Source organism: Cyanistes caeruleus, chromosome 15, assembly GCF_971803275.1.
Source record: "Cyanistes caeruleus chromosome 15, bCyaCae1.hap1.1, whole genome shotgun sequence".
NCBI lineage: Eukaryota > Metazoa > Chordata > Aves > Passeriformes > Paridae > Cyanistes > Cyanistes caeruleus.
The window spans coordinates 3,350,458-3,367,750 of NC_141715.1; the positions used below are offsets into that span (position 1 = coordinate 3,350,458).

The window sequence follows — 17,293 nt, forward strand, 5'->3', positions numbered from 1 at the left end:
CGGCCCTGCTGCGAGCGAGGTGGTCGGGCTCGGCCGGGCACCGGAGCCGCTATGCCCGGCTGTGGTGGGAGCGGGCTGCCAGCACTCGGACTCCCCAGGTCATCCCCCGGCCGGGATGGAGGAAGTCCTTCCGGCCGGGCCCCGGCAGAACAATGCCCGTGTGTGCAGCCGCAGCGGGCGCCTGCCACCCTGCCCACGGGGAGGAAACGGCGGCGGGGTCGTGGCCTGCGTGGGGCACCCACACCCATCGCCCACCCGCATCTGGCACGGCTCCTCCCCGAAACCTCGCTGCCCCGCTCCTGGCACGGCCCCAGGGCGCAGCGAAGGGACAGCGGGCACTCTGGACCCCGAGCTTGGCGCAGTCCGAAGGAGCCAGAGGCGTCTCCCATGGGGGACAACGACCACCGGCCTCAGTTACGGCAGAGAAGAGCTGGTGACAAGCACCCGATGGCCAATGACTGGGGGAGCCCTAGTTCAGGGACAATTGCCCAGCCCAGGCCGGCGAGGGGTCTGCTTGGGGGCATGGCGCCCAAGGGAGCGGGGTGACCCCAGGACACCCAGTGCCATTTCGGTGCCGGGCTGTACTGGGGGCCAGGCTGGCACCCCTGCCCTGCAGAGCCACGTGTCCCACTGCAGTGGCCATGCGGGATGTGGCAGGGGCTGTTCAGGTCTTGGCGGCGGCTGGGCTGCCCTCCCTGCCTGTGGCCCTGTGCTGGCCGTCACCCCGGGAGCACGCAGTTGTCACCCTTTGAGGAGGTTGGGGATGGCACCGGGGGAACGGGTGGCAGCACCCCCGGGGTACCTCCGGGGCGAGTGCGGGGCTACCGATTGTGGAAGCCCGTGGCACCGCCCCACCGGGCATCGCGGGGCCCTCACCCCACCCGGACCGGGAGGCGCTACCCGGGAATCCCCGGCCCCCGCCCCGTGGGGCTCCCGCGGCCGCCCCCGGGGATGCCCTGGCCCTCTCGCCACCGGCATCCCGCCGCCGTTCCCCGGGGCCGGCGGGGGGGATTCCCGTGGCAGTACCCGTGCCCAGCCGGTAGCCCCCGAGCGGCGGCGGGTCCCGGGGCGGGGGGTGCGGGGGGCCCGCGGATCCCTCCCCGAGCCGAGGGCGGGGCGGAGCGGCGGGGCGGGAGCCCGGGCGGGCGGGGCGGCGCGCGGCGGCGGCGCGGGAGCGCTCACCGGAGACAAAGGCAGCGCCGGGAGGCGGCGGCGGTGCCGCGCACCGGGCGCGCACCGGGCCCCCTCCCCCGCCGCCCTATGGAGCCGCCGCCCGCCGCCTGAGCCACGTGCGCCGCCGCCGCCGGTAACGGGAGCCGCGGAGGGAGCGGGCGCGGCGCCTCCGCCTGTTGCGCGGTGCGGGGGCGCCGGGGCCGGGGCGGGGGCGCGCGGAGCCGCCACCGGGGGCCGCGGCGGGGGCGCGCGGCGCGTACCGGGGCGCGCATCTCCGGTCCGGCCCCGGCGGGCGCGCGCCCCGGGGGAGGAGGAGGATGAGGAAGGGGTGCCGCGCCCGGCACGGGGAGCGGGGAGGTTCCCCGCCGGCGTGTCACCCTCTCCCCGGAGGCACCGAGCAGGGATGCGACGCTGGCAGCGGGGCCCAGGCCGCGGCCGGGGGCAGCGGGGCGGCCCCGGGCTACCGGCGGGGCCCGGCTTGGCGGCCGCTCCGCTCTCCGCCCGGCGTGAGTGTCTCCAGCCCGGCCCCGCTCCTCCCCCAGCCCGCACGTCCCCGGCAGCCCCGCTCCCCCCGCACGCCCCAGCTGCGAACGCCCCCGGTCCGCGGCGCCGCCAGCCCATCCTGCACCGCCTCCCGGTGTTCCCCCGGCCGTCATCCCGGGGCTCGACCCACGGCCCTTCCCGCACGGTACCTCTCCTCCCCGGGGATGCCCAGGCTGCCGGCGCGGAGCCTGTTGCAGCCGATGTGGAGAGCGCTGCCCGAACCGAGCTGGCCTCAGCCAGGGCACCCCTTCCCCTAACACCCACATCCCGGCGCTGCCTCAGCCCACGCGTTTGTCTGCGTGATGGAGCAGCCCCCGCTGCCCGCCGGAGCGCGGTCAGGGCCCCCGGCTCCTTCCTTCCCCATCGCTTCTTCCTTCCGCCGAGCTCGGGCCTCCGGCCCCGCCGGCACCCTCAGCACCCGCTGGCCCTGCCGTGGTGCCTTGCCAGCAGCGTGTCCCCGCACCGCGGGCTGATGGAGCACCCCGCGCCCCTCCGCCCTTTTCCGAGGGAGTGATGGTGTCGCCGTGGTCACCCAACCCTCGGCTGCCGTCGCTCCAGGCTCACCCTCTCCCTGCTGCCGAGCCCGTTTTCTCCCACACCACGATAATGAGAATCCTGACGGGTGCTTACGTGCCTGCCTGTGAGCACCCATGGGTGCTGCTCACTGAGGAGCGGACGGGCCCCTGGCACACACGGTTGACATTTGATGCTCGGCTGGATGTGACCGAGCTGTCACCCTGCCTGAAGGGCGAAGGTGATGGTTCCCATCACCACCAGCCCTGGCCCTGCATTGCTGTGCTGGGGTGCCACCATCCCCAGGGGCTGCCAGGCCAGCGATGGCTTCGGTGCACGTGCTCCCGTGAGCGCCACGTGCGGCGCCTCTGCTCGTCCCTCCTTCTCCCCGGGTCACCCTCCTGTGTGGCAGCACCGGGACGAGCTGCCTGGACTCAGCAGCCCATTTAAGGTGCACTGGGTGGGCAAAGAGAAGGGGATCCCTCTGGGCACCCCGTGATCTTGAGGATGATGCTGTGGGACTGCAGCATCCATCTCCCACCCCAGGGTGCTCAGCAGTGCCGTGGGCGATTCTAGGGGGGCTGTGCAGGTTTGCATCCACGGGGGTAATGGTGGGGGGGTGCATGGGGTGCCAGGCACGGTTCCCCCTGGCTGCAGGCGCTGCGGCGCATGTGGAGCGAGTCACCATGGGAACAGGGCATCCACGTTTCCGAGTCGCTCACGCTCGCGTCTGTCTCGTTGCAGGGCCCCCACCCCGGCGGTCCCCCCCCAGCGATGGGCAGCGGGACCCCGGCAGCCCCGTCCCCCCGCCGCCCGCCCCGCCGGCCCCCCGCCCCACCGCCCGCCCGGCGCACCCAGGCCTGACCCACCCGCTCCGGCCCCCCCCAGCTCCATGGCGAGGACGGACCCCTGACGGCAGGCGCGCCCGCGGGCCAGAGGAGACGGCGCCGGGCACGGGCCCGGGGAGATGCCCTCGGCGGCCCTGACAGCATCGGGTCCTCCCTGACCCTGCCGCCGCCCTGAGCATCCCGTCCCCCATCCCGAGGGCAGGGAGAGGCGGGGGCCTCCCCCCCGGGGCCGGCTGCCAAGATGGTGATGTCCCAGGGCACCTACACCTTCCTCACCTGCTTCGCGGGCTTCTGGCTCATCTGGGGCCTCATCGTGCTGCTGTGCTGCTTCTGCAGCTACCTGCGGCGGCGGGTGAAGCGGCAGCAGGAGGAGCGGCTGCGGGAGCAGAGCCTGCGCGCGCTGGAGATGGAGCCACTGCACTACGAGGGTTACGGGGGCAGCCCCCCCGGCATCGCCATCCCCCACCGCCTCCGCCTCGACCCCCACCATCACCATCATCACCCCCACCACATCCCACCCCCCCGGCCCTGGAGCTGCCGGCACGGTAAGGAGCAGGGAGGGGCTCTCGCATCCCCGGAGCACGTGCCTCCCCCTGTTTTGGGGGGGATACGACGCGAGAGCCGGGGCGCAGCGCTGACGGCAGCAGGGGTCCGGGGGGGGCTTTGCCTTGCAGAGTCGGACCTGTCAAAGCCGCCGTGCTATGAGGAGGCACTGCTGATGGCAGAGCCCCCCCCGCCGTACAGCGAGGTGCTGATGGACACGCGGGGGCTCTACCGCAAAATCAACGCCCCTTTCCTGAGCCATGAGCGGCTGGAGAAGCAGGAGCAGCCTCCCAGCTACAAACCCCTTTTCCTGGACGCCGGCTACGGTTCAGCGCTGCACCTGCCCCGCTCAGCCAGCCCCGGCCCTGCCTGCCCGGACCTCTACCTGCAGCAGGAGTGCTCCCCACGCATGTTTCCCAGCTGGACGGACTCGGAGCTCAGCAGCAGGGACACCTACGAGACGGGACCCTGGCACCTCCCGGTCTCCATGCCCCTCTTCGGCAGGACTACCGCTGTCTAAAGCGGCCACGGGGGACGCCCGGACCTTGCCATGCACCTGGGGGGGTGGGGGGGTTTCGGTTGCTCGTGTCACCCCAGGGACACCCGCCCCGGCGTGGGCCATCGCCGCCGGCGCGGAAGGGGCTGGTTCCCCGTCTGGCCCCTGCCGGCCCCCCCATGGCCGGGGGCGCTGGGGACCCGGACTCTGCTCTGTTTCTTAAATTTTTTGTTTGTTACAGTTTGAGAATAAAAGTTTGTGGCTCGGGTTTGCCTCCTGGCGGGCTGGCATGGTGGGACTGCCCCCTCCCCAAGGCAGCCCTAGCCCCCCACTCCCAGCCCTCCCTGCTGCCCCAGCAGGCTGCAGCCCCCGTGGGAGACGCTTTATTTATTAACAGACATGAGCACACCGCCGGTACAGAACTTGTGCTTTCCAAAAAGTTTCCGGGGGGAATGGGGGGAGAGGGGCCAAGCAGGGGCCAAGCAGGGGAGGATGGGGCTCCCAGCAAAGAAGGAGTGGGGAAGGGGTAAAAGCCCCCACACCAGCTCCCTCCCGGGGTTTGGGGAGTGGGGGGGACGCCGCTGGCCGCAGCCTTGCCTCGGTCGGGTCACTTTATTGCCATATTCATTTATTATTATTTCTTTTTTTTTTTTTTTTTCTTTGAACTCGTGCAAAGTACTGAGGGGGCTCCCGGGGGGGCACGAAGAGAACGAGGACCCTGTCCCACAGCCGGGCAGGGGATGCGAGCGTGTGTCGTCCCCCCCAAAAGGGCGCTGGGGTACCGGGGGGGGGCTGCTAAGGGAGGGCTGGGGGGCTGACACGGCTCCTACCGACAACTTAAAAAAGAGAGGAGGAGAAGGGGGGGCTGTAAAAGGTGCCCCGGGGCGGGGTTGCAGCGGGGCGGCCGCCACCTGGAGGCCTCATCCTGCGGGGCCCCAGAGGGGTGAGGGGGGCCCGGCCCCCGGCTGCAGCCCCCTCGTGCCCCGCGCCGGCCGGGGCGAGCTGCCTGTGCCGGCAGCGGGGCCTGGGCTTACAGGGCCCCCCCAAAGCTCTCCTCTTCCTCGGGCAGAGGGTCTGTATCCCAGCACGTGATGTCGATCTCTGGAGGACAGGGAGAGGGGTCAGGATGGCTTGGGGTGCCCCAGAGCGGGACAGACTCCCCCTCCTCACTGTCCTCACTCACCTGGGGGCTTGTTGTAGAAGACGGGCTGGGGGGCTTTGGCCGACAGCTCCTCGGAGGGGGGCACCTCCTCCTCCTGGGACTGGCTGAAGTAGCCCTCGCTGGCCTGGGGGGTGGGGGCAGGTTGTCAGGACCCCCCCTAGCCACCCATCACCCCCTGACCTCTCCCCATAGTGATTCTCACCTGCTCCCCACGACCCGGTGTCCCGTCCTTGGGGGCCATCTCCCCATTGGTGATGGGGGGTGTCTCTCGGCCCGGGGTGTCTTCCTGGGGCGTGTGCTGGCAGCCCAGATCCTGGGACTGGGGTTCTCCCTCGCCAGCTGCCTCCTCCTCATCCTCATCCTCCTGCTCCGCGTCGCAGAAGGTGGCGGGGGGCTCAGGCAGCTCATCCAGGCTCAGCAGGGCCCCCTCCTCAGGCAGCATGGCCGGGGGTGTCTCGGGGACAGGGGCAGCAGGCAGGGGCCAGGCAGCTGGGGGGGTCACCCCGTCACTCTGCCACAGGTCGATGAGGCTCTCGGGGTTGGGGGCTTCCCCAGTTTGGGGCTCGTCAGCCACAGGTGGCAGGGAGGGCTCGGTGGGCTCCAGGGTCACCAGGTCCCCCAGGGCATCACCCCCCGCTGTCCACACTGGCCTGGGACTGGGCTCGTCCCCGGGGGGCTCGACGGCCTTGTCCTCGGGCCCTGGGAAGGGCCAGTGCTGCTCGGGCGTGGCTGGCCCGGGCTCCTGCGCGCTGGGGCTGGGGGACTCTGCAAGGAGGGGACAGCAGTCAGTGGGGACGAACAACCTCGTTGAGGGTCACCAGGGACAGGGATGCAGTTCGGGGGGATCTGGAGTCCTTCGGACCGGGCATGGTATGGGGAATGCTGCAAGGATGGGTGGGGTGGCTGGGCAGGGAGGGGACTGTGGCATGCACTGGGAAGTGAGGGGACACGGGGAGGGACAAGGTGGTCCCTTGGGGAGTGGAAAGGAGGGAGAAAGGGCTGTGGAAGGAACGGGAGAGGTGCCCTAAGAAGATGGAGAAGGGAAAGCTGGGATGCACCAGAGGATTCCAAGGGGCTCGTGGGGATGCAGCAGGGACACATGGTGACAGCAGCAGAGCTGGCTGAGGTGGCCTGGGGATGCAGTGGGGCAGAGGGGATGCACAGAGGGATACAGCAGCCCTGGAAAGGATGTACAGCAGGATGGGGCAGACTGGGCAGCATCGCACTGGGGGAGCCAGCAGAGACAGCAGGGCTGCCCTGGGGGATGCAGCAGGGAGGGCCGGCATGTACGGAACAGGGGGAGTGCACCAGAGACGGGGGGATGCATGGCATGGGGTGCAGCAGAGACAGCAGGGATGCACTGGAGTTAGAAAATGCACTGGAGGCGGTAGGGATGCAGCAATGACGGTGGGGCTGCACTGGGGGATGCAGCAGAGACGGCGGGGATGCAGCGGCGCAGAGCAGCAGGTACGGCGGGGACGTGCTGGGGGAGATAGAGCGGATATGCCAAGGGATGCATGGATGCACTGAGCCATGCATGGGCAGCTGCAGGGGCTGCAGCAGAGCCAAGGGGCTGCAGCGGGGATGCGCTGTGGGGCACAGCAGAGGCAGGCGGGATATGCCAGGGGAAGCGGGCGGGACAGCATGGATGCACTGAGCCATGCAAGCGCGGTTGGCGGGGCTGCAGCAGATCGAGGGGGCTGCAGTGGGGATGCACCGGGCAGCCCTGGGCAGGGGGAGGCAGCGCCAGCCCTGCGCCCACCTTTGGGCGTTGCCGGCGTCTGGTCAGCGGGCGCGCGGGTGCCCGGTTCGCCCAGCGGCGTGGCGGCCGGGCTGGACTCGCAGGGGCTGCAGCCCGCTGCCGAGGCCTTGCGGAAGGCGTCCGACTGGCTGCCTGCAGACAAGGGAGATGGGGTGGTGTGGGGGGGCTGCCCACGTTGAGGAGGGGAACCAGCACCCCAGCATTGCTCCTGCCCCACACCAACCCAGCTGAGAGCTGCCAAGCGCATGTCACTGTGTACCTGCCACCACGTCGTCCCCTCCTGGGTGGTGGGGTGGAGGCTCCAGGTGTCCCCACCACCCCCATGAGTTTCAGTCCCCACATCTCCTGGGCAAGGGGACAGGTGGCCCCATACTTGCCACGGTGCACACTGGCTCTGCTCACGCATCTCTCGGCTGTGCCCTGGCACAGCCTTTGTGGGCACAGTTCTGTGCCCTGTCAACTGTGCCTGTGGGGGCACAGCCCTACACGGCCCCTGGAACCACCTGGCCCCTTCTGCCCCACTGGCACAGCCCCACACATTTTTGGGCACAGCCTTTCCCATTCCATGCTGTCTTGTGGACAGTCTGGCAGTCTTGTCCATGGCACAGATGTTCCATCCCCTTCTGCCTGATTGGCACAGCCTTTTCCACACTGCCAAATGCTTTCCCGTGGGCACAGACCTGCATGGTCCAGGGCAGAGATGTCCCTTTCCCTTCTGCCCCATTAGCACGGGATTCTGGCACAGCCTTTTCCACGCTGCCCAACCCTGCCCCATGGGCACACTGCTGCACGATCCAGGGCACAGCTGTCCTCTCCACAGCTGCCCCACGGGCAGAGCCTGCCCTGTGCTCACTCTACCCCATGGGCACAGTCTAATCCATCCCACTGTGGACCACCACCTCTCCAGGCACAGCCAGCCCTAAGTCCCCCCACCAGGGGCACAGTGACCAGCTTGGGGCCAGCCCCAGCAGGAGCACTGTCCCCGCCTGGGTGCCCGTTTCCCTCGGGGTGCCCGTCCCCCTCGGGGTGCCCGCGCTGCCGCCGCTGCCGGTCCGGTGTGCCGTGGGGCTGGGTGGGCTGGGGGGCAGCTGCCCGCGGCTCGACCCCCGGAGCTGCGCGCCCGGGAGCTCCCAGCTACCTACATGGGAAGAAAGAGGAGAGATTTGGAGTGCGGTGGCAGGAGATATAGGGGAAGGGGGTCCGTGGGGGGGAGGAGGAGGAGGAGGAGGAAGAAGGTGGTCCACTGTCAGCTGTCTTTATGAAAGGACAGTGCAGGCGACCTGTGAGAGAAAGACAGACAGACGGACGGACGGAGAGAGAGAGAGAGCAAAGAGATGGGTCAGTCCCTGCTCGGCGCAGTCATGGCGGGGCTGGAGCACCAGGGCACCGGGATGGGAGCACAGCAGGGTGGAAGGCAGCATGGTGGGAGAATGGCAGGACAAGAGGATGGAAAGGCAGCAGGACAGAAGGATGTGAGGCAGCACTGCCTGGCCAGGTGGGGAGAGAGGCCAGGACACGGCCGTGGGACCAACTATCTGCTCAGCCACAGCACAGCCCCACAGCGTGAATCCACGGCACAACCCACGGCATGGCCAGAACACACAGCCCACGGCACGACCCACGGCACAACCCCACAGCAGTGCCCCGAGGCACAGCACCACGGCACAACCCCACAGCACATCCCCACGGCACAGCCCATGGCACAACCCATGGCACACCACACAAGAACACACGTCACAGGCTCCCTCCCAGCACAGCCCCACGGCACAGCCCCCCAGCACAGCACCATGACACGGCCCCATGGCTGGAGGCACCCACCAGGACAGACAGTCCTTCCCTAGATTCACAAAAAGAGTCCCAGCACTGGGCCCCAGGCTATGGGGCAGCCCAGCTTCTCCATGGGGCACTCCTTGCCAGCTGGCAGCACGCTGAGCACCCCACATCTGCCTCACTCTCTCCTGCCTCTTTCAGCTGTCACCATGGGATTTATTCCCAAGCCATCCCTGGACTTCCAGTTGCCCACCCTTATGGACCGACCACGCTGCCAACTTGGCTGCGGGCACAGTGCTATGACAGGAGAGTGAACAACACCCAACAGGAAACAGGGTGAGCCCCATTTTGCTGAAGACAACCTAACATCCAGCCTCTGAGAAGCTGCCCCAGCTGCAGGGGCCACGTGAGGTGCAGTGGCAGTGGCGGTGATGGTGGCAGTGATGGTGGCACAGCAGAGCAGGATGTCCCCTGCCATCCTCATACCCTTGCCACCCAGAACCACAGTGCCAGTGATGGCAGAGGCTACATCCCCTCCCCACATTGCATCCCTGGTCTTTCCACATCCCACTGCAACCCGTTGAGCTGACTGCACTCACCTGGGCCCTGGTCTCCTGGTGCCCACCCCTGTGCCCACAGCCCCCCTGCAGCCCCTCACCTGTCCTGTGGCTGCCTGGTGAGACAGCATCGCTGCTGCCTGATGCCACCCGCTCCTGCTGCTTGAAGAAGTCCCGGGGGTTGTCAGGCCGCTGAGCGATGATGGCAGCAGCCTCCTGTGGGGATGGGCGAGGCTGAGCCTCACCACCCCAGTGGCCTGGGGCTGTGGGGCCACCCTCCATGTGACCCACAGCTTCATTCTCAGCTAGCTGTGGGCACTGCTGGATGGGGAGTGAGGATCAGTGCTGGGCACGGCCATCAACGCACTCACCTCCACCTCTGACTCCGATTTCCTAAACTGCTGCCTGTCGTCCTCATCTTGCTGGTCCCCCTGGCAAGAGACACAGCATCACCTCCCAGCCCCGGGCACCCAGCTGGGGAAAGCCCTTCCCTGGGGGTAATGCCAGTGGCAGCCCCAGCTCCGATCCTGGCCCCAGTCCCGCCGTGGCGCTTACGAAGATGGACTGCTCCTTCAGGCGCTGCCGGGCCTCCTCCGCCTCCAAGCTCTGCTGCTTCCGCCTGCAGCGGGGAAACGGGAGAGGCGCTGGGCATCGGCTCCTGCCCCAACCCCACCCTGGGGGGGACACCCACGTGCCCACCCAGCCACTCACAACACGTGTGCAGCCATCCTGTACCCACGTCCCACCCGACCCCAGCCCTGCCTGTGCTCCTCGATCTGCTCCTCGCGCTCCCGGTAGCGCCGTTCCCGCTCCTCCTGCTCCAGCCGCTCCTGCTCCATCCGCTCCTGCTCGAACCGCAGCCGGGCATCCAGGGCCTTTTTCCGCTCTTCCTCCTTACGCAATTCCTCCTCTTTCTGGTGGGGAGGATGAATGAAGGGGCTGCCCAGCAGCTGCCCAGCAGCTCACCCCGCTCCCTGGGGACTATCACTGTCCCTCCGTATCCCACCTTTGCCTGTTCCCAGAACTGCTCCCGGTTGAGCCGCTTCATCTCCACGGTGGCATCAGTTTTCTGGTAAGTGGTGCCCTGGGACGGAGGAGAGGCAGGGAGGGTGGAGGGGCTGGGATCAGCGAGGGGGGTAACAGTACAGCGGCACACGGGGTGAGGGGCTGCAGCAGACAGGAGCCCTGGGCGGGAGGGATGCCCCAATCCCGCCACCATCACCGGCGCTGCCATGGGGCCATTACCACGGGCTCGGCGTTCTCGTCCTCGCGCAGCCGCAGGCGGTGCAGCACCGGGCTGGAGACACGGGCCAGCCCGTTGGAGAGCCGCTGCCCGATGGCCCCTGGGTCAATGTCCTCCACGCTGCTGGCATTGACGATGACGTCGACACCCTGGGGGTGTGCAAGCAGCCATCAGGGTTCAGGATCAGTGCCCTGGCAACATCTTGCCCCTCCCCAGCGTCACCCACCTGGAAGAACTCGGCAATCTTGGCTACGTGGCTGGCACAGGCGCATTTGCGGGCGTCCGGCACGTCCTCACCCACCTGTGGCAGCCAGGGAGGGACTGAGCTGAGAGGGGCAGCAGGACTGTGGCCCACAGCCCCTGACCACTGCCAGCTCCCTCACACCCAGCCATATCCCTGTGGACACAGCACAGCACGGCCCCCAGACTCACCCAGTTGACGAGGACATATTTGGGGAGCACGGCCTGGGGGTCCTTGACGCTGCAGAAGCCATACATCACCTTCTGAATCTCAAAGTGGCCAGAAAGCTCCAGCAAACCTCCACCTGGCACAGCACCATCAGCCCACGTGCACCCAGCACCAGGAACGGGTGACAGGGGAAACACCGGCACAGGCGAGCCGGCGGAGGGGACAGAGGACCTTACCTCCCGACGCTGCCAGCTTCAGGTCATCAGAGCCATCCTCGTATGTGTAGAGGGCCCTGGGGAGATACCATGGGTGAGCCAAAGCCAGGAGGAGCGTGGGGCAGCCCCCAACCTCCTCGTCCTGTGTACACTGAGGTCAGGGCATGTCCTGGGGTCTGGCTGCTTGTCCCAAAACTAGCACACAGCCACAGCCACAACAACCCCTTGTCCATCAATGGCACCAAGAGCCAGACTGCCAGGCAAGGCAGACAGGATGTGGGGCAGGGCCTATTCCCCAACCCTTGGTGGCAGCTCTGGGGAAGGGTCCCAAGTTTGGGGACAGAAGAGTCACTTGGGCACAGGGACGCACTGACTGCCGTGCTGCAAGCCAACACAGTCTCACAGCAACTTGCTCGCCCATCCCTGTCCCCTCACAACCCTTCCCGCTACTGACCAGGTTTGGGGAGAACCCTGTGCCCCAGGAAGGACCTGGGTCCACTCACGTGCCCGGCTGCGTGAGCGACCAGCCCAGCAGGCACCAGGCTGGGGGAGGACGCCGGAGCACCAGCAGCAGCAGATCAATGAGCCGCCAGTGTGATGGGGCCGTCATGGAGACTGTTCCTTGGAAACCATTCCCAGCTGATGGGAAACCCCCTGTCGCTCCCACCATGCCCTGGCCAGCCCCTCTGGGGGCTCCGTGGGGACCCCCACCAGCCAGCACCTCCCCAGAGGCACACAGCCAGCAACAGAGGGGGGACCACGCATGCCAAATTGGTCCAGGGCGGGTGGGCGAGGGGATGGATGTCACTAGGCAACCAGCATCCTCCATCACCATGGCAACCCCCCCCATCCCAGCTGGGATGCAGCTCGCCCCGATGACGAGGTGATTAGTGGAGGGGAGCGGGGGAGGCAGGCAGGCAGTGGGGACCTGCGGGGCCTGGCAGGCACCCAAACCTCCCTGCCACCGTCACGCGCTGCACCCGGAAAGCCAGGGCCGCCCGTGCTGGATCCCCCACATCCCTGCACCGCCGCGGGTGGGCGGCCCTGCCGATCAGCATTCGGCTGGTGGTGCCCGCACGGCGCTTCCCAGAGCCCCAAAATCCCCGCTGTGCCGAGCAAAGCCGTCCTCACTCAAGCCTGCAGCTTCAATCCACAGCCTGGGGAACAGGAATCGAGCGTTCCTACGGGCAGATCCACCCCCAAAACAGGGCCACGGCTGGAACTAAAAAGCAGGGGGAAAGCAGGCAGGTGCCTAAGAGGAAGAGAGCCTCCCTCTGCCTCCAGCACCCGCCGCCCCCCGTGCCCCTGGCAGGGAGCCGCAGATAATTGCACCAACAAGATTGACTTTAATCCGCACATCCCGATCCCGCTAATCGGCCGCCCCAGCCGGCGCCAGCTTCCAGGCCTGGAACAGCTGCAAAGTGCCGTCTGAGATGGCTGTGACAGGGAAGGGTGGCAAATGCAGCCCCTGCTCCCCCAGGAACGGGAGAGGACGGCAGCAGTTTGGGGGAGCCCAGGGCAGCGGGTTGGAAGCTGGCAGGGTGGGATACAGCTGGCAGCAGACAGGAGAAAAGAAGTAGGGCAGAGGCACGGCATCACTGCCTGGGGAGCTCTGTGGGTGCTGGGGGCACCCACTGCCTGCTTTTCTTCCCCAGAACCCTGCCGTGCTGGGTGGTATCTGAGCACAAGGCTGCTGCCTGAACCCAGGGGTGCTCCCAGGACAGATGGGGCTTGCTGTGGACAGAGCTCAGCAGCACAGCCTGACTCCACGCCAGGATGGAGGTTTCCATTCCAGGAGACAGGGAAGCCATGCTGGGGCCAGCAGCATCCCCAGGGGTGCCCCCAGGGACCCACAGCCCAACAGCATCGCCACAACCCCCAGCAGTGGGCACCAGCTGTGTCACAGTGGGTGCTGTCAGCACCATGCGTTGCTTACCTCGCTTCCATGGGCTTTAATCCCTCCACCCAACCCATACAGCCCTTTCCCACCCCCGGCCTCCAGGTATGTGGGTCACCCGTGGGTGGAGATGCCCCGAGCAGCCCGGGGGGGCTCCCTGCAGCCGTGGGGCTCCACTGAGGATGCCTCATCACCCCAATCAGAGACCGCAGCCCCGCTGCCCTCGCATGGCCCCGCCGCTCACCGGAGTGGGCAGAGCGGCATCCCCGGGTGCCAGAACGGGGCTCCCGCGGCAGCCCACCCCCCGTGCCATGGCCAGGGAGGGCTCACATCGCCCCAGCCTCCCGCCCCAGCCCCGGCACATGTGTTTCCAATGTGGCTGGGAGCTCCAGGGAGTCGGCGTGCTCAGAAAGCAGCACCAAATTCCTTTCCGATCGAGTAATGGGCCCCAGCAGCCTTCGCGGGGCCGGGCAGGGGGAGGGGATGCTCGGACCCTCCAGGACCGGGCTGGAGCAGGGGGAATCCCAGACTAAACAGAGGGATCCCAGCCGGGCAAGAGCGTATTATTCCCCGCTACCGGCCCAGGGCCAGGGTCTGGCACAGTGTCCTCCCAAGCAGTTCCCTGGCTCAGCCAGGCTGGGCCCTCCTCCCCGTGGGACTGTCCCCATCATCACCTTGCCCGATGCAGCCCCACCAGCATCACCCCTGATCCCTCAGCCCCGCAGCGGGCCCTGCGGAGGGGATGCTGCTCCCTCGGGCACGGAGTGCCAGGCACTCCGGTGACAATGGGATTGAGTGGCTGGGGACGACGGAGCGACTGGGGACGATGGAGCAAACTCAGCCCCGCGGATGGGGATGGCAGGGAATCACTGCCTGGCCGGGATCAGCGCTGGAGGTGTGTGAGGGGGAGCCGCCACCGGCACTCGCCTTCCCGGGAACCGATTCTGCTGCTCTCAGCAGCTTTGGCAGGGACGGCTCCTTGCAGCGGATGCCGGGAAGCGAGATGTACCCAGGGCTGACAGCTGCCGCCTGGCCGGCAACACACACGGCGCTTGCCCACAGCGCCCTTGGGCTGACAGAGGGACTGTGGGGCCCTCCGGAGACCCCCGGGGGGCTGCCGGCGACCTGGACCTGCCCAGGCCCACACAGCCCTGTCCTGAGAGCAGGGACCTGCTTAGACGTAGCCATCTGACCGGCTGGGCTGTGGGTGCAGCCCAGCTGGGAGGTGGGAGTCCCCGGATGGGTGGTGGGTGTATCCCGGAGGGGCGGTGGGTGCCCCTGGCTGGATGGTGGGCGCACAGTAACCCCCCCCGTCCGCCCCCCACCAAAAGCATCATGCACAGCATGCAGCCAGCACCCCGCTCCGTCCAGCGCCCCGGCTCTGCCCAGCGAGATGCGCCCCAGCGTGCCGGCAGCATTCTCATCCTGCATGCCGGAGGCACCCTGGAGAGCAGGGAGGGGATGGCGGGGCAGATGGCCCCAGCCAGCCTCCCGGCGCCCGGCTGGGCTGGGAGATGCGGGTGGGCTGGCAGTGGGTGATGCTCCCTGCAGCGGGCCTGGATCCAGCCGGCCCCGACACCGGGTGCCCCGCACCGGGGTGCGCAGGGCGAGCGGCCGGGGGTCCCAGTGGAGAGAGCCGCTCCCCTCCCCGACTCAGCAGCAATCCCGGCCCGGCGGGGCAATCCCGGGCCGACGCACCACGACCCCCCAGGAGTGCCCAGGGATGTGGCAGTTCAGGAGCTTAGGGGAATCTGAGGGTAGCGGGACCGGCGGGGGATGCTCGGTGCCCCCGCGGCCTCAGGCCTCGCTCCGCCGGGCGGCGGGACCGCCCGCTGCCGGGATACCGGTGGGGCCGGTCGGAACCGGGGCCGGGCTGGCGGCGTCCCGATCTCCTCCCCATCCCCCGTCCCCCGGGCGCCCCTGCCCGCGGCTCCTGCTCCAGACAATGGCGAGGAACCGGTGGCGGGCCCAGCACCGGGGAGCCCCACGGGGCCCTCCCCGCCGTGCGCGAAATCCCCCGCTCCCCGCTCTCGCTGCCCGGCTGGGGGTCGGAGCGGGCCGTGCCGGGGACTCCCGGGGCCGGCGGGTCCCGGCGCTCGCACGTGCCGGCCCGGCGCAGACAAAGCGGGGACCGCGCCCCGGCCCGGTGCGGCGGGCAGGTGCGGGCACCGGGGGCGGCGAGCCGGGCACACCCCCCGCCGCCCCGCCCGCCTTTGTGTGCCGGGGCTCCCGGGGACGGCGGGGGGCGCAGCGCGGGGCGCGGCCGGTGTTACCGGGCGGCTCCGTGCACAAAGGGCGGCGGCGGCGGCGGCGGCGGCGGGGACAAAGGGGCGGCGGCGGCGGGCGCGCTCACCAGTCGGTGGGGCTGTCCTCGCCGATCACGTCCTGGTAGGAGGCGAGCAGCTCCAGGCGGTGCGCCGCGAAGCCGACGCCAGCCATGGCGGGGCCGGGATGCTGCCGGGGGACCGGAGGGACCGGCCGCCTGCCCGCCTCCGAGACACTGCCGCAGCGGCCGGGCGGAGGGGCGAGCGGCGGGGAGGCTCCGCCCGCCGCCGCGCCCGGTCCTAGCGCCGCGAACGGCGGCCCCCCTCCCCTCCCCTCCGCCCCCCCGCCCGGCCCCCGCCCCCGCCGCGCCCCCGGGGCGCCCCCAGGGCACCCCGCCGGCCGCGCCGCCCGGCCCCGAGCCGGGAGCCCGGGGGTGCGGGCAGCATCGCCCCCGCCCCGGGCCGCCCCCGCACACAGCTCGCCCCCGGGATCCCGCAGCCTGGGCTCTGCTCTGCCCCCGCAGCACCGCGCCCCGGGCCATCCCCCGCCCCAGGGACGCTGAACCCCGGCTCAGCTCCTCCTGGGAACCTGCACGCCGGGTGATTTCGCATCCCGGGCTCTCCTCCGCCCCGGGGACCCCGCATCCTGTACTGTCCCTCCTGGGAACTTGCACCCTGGAGACCTCTCGTGCTGGGTGGTCCTCTCCATCCCCAGATTCTCCCCTACCCCACGTCCGCTACAGCCAGGGGAGGTGGCACACCGGGCTTCCTGCGCCCTCAGCTGCCCTATGCCGAGCCCCCGTGCCCAAGGTTTCCTCTCCAAGGACACGGCACCGTAGGCTGTGCCCTACGCACTGACCCAGGTCAGTGGATACAGCCTTTTTGGGGGCCTCTCTGCTGCCCGTCTGCCCCTCCATCCCCACCACTCCAAGCCCCCTTCAGAGCCCTTCCAGGCTGTGTCCACAAGCCCCTTTTCCGGGAGGTTTTGCCTCTTTGTGAACCCACGGCTGTTTTTGCACTGACCCGCGCAGGGCTCTGCAGGGACTCCCGGCCAGATCTTAACGCTCCTGCCAGGACAGGCAGCGATTCTGTCCCCAGCATTGCCCCCAGCCTGGACCAGCACCGCGCTGGAGAGGTCTCTGTGCCAGAGCAGCAATGGAGAACGCACAGGGCCTGATTCCTGCAGCTTGGGGATGTCGCTCGAGTGACCCATCCCAAGACAAGCCCTTCAGAGCAGCCCGTGGATGACCCCAAAGGGACATGGGACAGGGTGCCGTGGGCCCTGGCTGTGCCTCCCGCTCCCCCCACGCCCTCCTTGCACCAGCATTTCCGAGCGGGGCCAGTCCCGGAGCCGCCCTAAGAGGCTGTGAGAGTTTGGGAGCAGCTGTGGAGCAGCTGCCGGGGCCAGCGCGGGGGCTGAGGCCGGGGCAGGCACCCCACAAGCGGCTCAGATGGTTTTGGGGGGGGATGTGCTGGGACCCTGCTCAGGGATGTGGTGGGAGCTCTGAGCCTGCCGCCGCCAGGCTTTGTTCTCGGAGCAGCGAGGCTGCAGCCCCTCCCAAGGCTCCACCTCCGCAGACCACCCGAGACCCTCCTTCCGCTGCCTGAGCACAAGCTCCTCACATGGTGCGCAGAGCTGGTGGGCAAGAAATGCCCTTGGCAAAGCGCAGAGGCACCTTGGGTGGTAGAGGCGTCATCAGGAGGCCCCAGGGGCAACAGGGAACGATCCGAGCTAAGCCCCCCACGAGCGCAGAGCTTGCAGTGGCACAAGGGGATGCTTGGGAGATGCCGGGGAGAAGCAGGTTGGCTGTAGCAGCCTGGCTCTGCCCTGGCCCTGCTCCACAGCTGGGCACCCCGGGGCTGATCTGGCAGAACCTGTTCCCACACCTGTCCCGCAC

At 68.8% G+C, this 17,293-nt stretch overlaps 2 protein-coding genes across 5 annotated transcripts; one reads left to right on the forward strand and one right to left on the reverse strand.

Moving 5' to 3' along the window:
* The first annotated feature begins 3,204 nt into the window (after window positions 1-3,204).
* Window positions 3,205-4,237, forward strand: PRR7 (proline rich 7, synaptic). 2 transcript variants are annotated; one of them, XM_086851850.1, is made up of 2 exons: window positions 3,205-3,622; window positions 3,725-4,237. In XM_086851850.1, exons 1-2 carry the CDS (start codon window positions 3,319-3,321, stop codon window positions 4,138-4,140), a joined length of 720 nt encoding a protein of 239 aa, XP_086707976.1. In that variant the 5' UTR covers window positions 3,205-3,318; the 3' UTR covers window positions 4,141-4,237. The 2 variants fall into 2 exon arrangements, with proteins under 2 accessions (XP_086707976.1, XP_086707977.1); XM_086851851.1 differs by having other exon boundaries at window positions 3,752-4,235.
* A 516-nt stretch (window positions 4,238-4,753) lies between these two features.
* DBN1 (drebrin 1) lies at window positions 4,754-15,669 on the reverse strand. 3 transcript variants are annotated; one of them, XM_086851843.1, is made up of 15 exons: window positions 15,485-15,657; window positions 11,256-11,311; window positions 11,043-11,155; window positions 10,837-10,911; window positions 10,613-10,759; window positions 10,374-10,451; window positions 10,130-10,281; window positions 9,923-9,986; window positions 9,739-9,798; window positions 9,469-9,583; window positions 8,183-8,320; window positions 7,041-7,172; window positions 5,481-6,043; window positions 5,300-5,402; window positions 5,025-5,217 (listed from the first exon to the last, which is right to left on the reverse strand). In XM_086851843.1, the coding sequence occupies exons 1-15, from the start codon at window positions 15,568-15,570 to the stop codon at window positions 5,147-5,149; spliced, it is 1,953 nt and encodes a 650-aa protein (XP_086707969.1). In that variant the 5' UTR covers window positions 15,571-15,657; the 3' UTR covers window positions 5,025-5,146. The 3 variants fall into 3 exon arrangements, with proteins under 3 accessions (XP_086707968.1, XP_086707969.1, XP_086707970.1); XM_086851844.1 differs by lacking the exon at window positions 15,485-15,657 and adding an exon at window positions 15,405-15,424; XM_086851842.1 differs by lacking the exon at window positions 8,183-8,320 and having other exon boundaries at window positions 4,754-5,217; window positions 15,485-15,669.
* Window positions 15,670-17,293: the final 1,624 nt, after the last annotated feature.

Bases quoted from the DNA above. Each gene is read 5' to 3' on its own strand.
- DBN1 (XM_086851843.1), bottom strand. From the start codon at position 15,570: ATGGCTGGCGTCGGCTTCGCGGCGCACCGCCTGGAGCTGCTCGCCTCC. The intron at 9,799-9,922 runs GTAAGCGCCACG...GTCTCTTGCCAG, and splicing joins TGAAGGAGCAGTCCATCTTC to GGGGACCAGCAAGATGAGGA. The intron at 5,403-5,480 runs GTGAGAATCACT...CCCACCCCCCAG, and splicing joins CACCGGGTCGTGGGGAGCAG to GCCAGCGAGGGCTACTTCAG.
- PRR7 (XM_086851850.1), top strand. From the start codon at position 3,319: ATGGTGATGTCCCAGGGCACCTACACCTTCCTCACCTGCTTCGCGGGC. The intron at 3,623-3,724 runs GTAAGGAGCAGG...TGACGGCAGCAG, and splicing joins GCCCTGGAGCTGCCGGCACG to GGGTCCGGGGGGGGCTTTGC.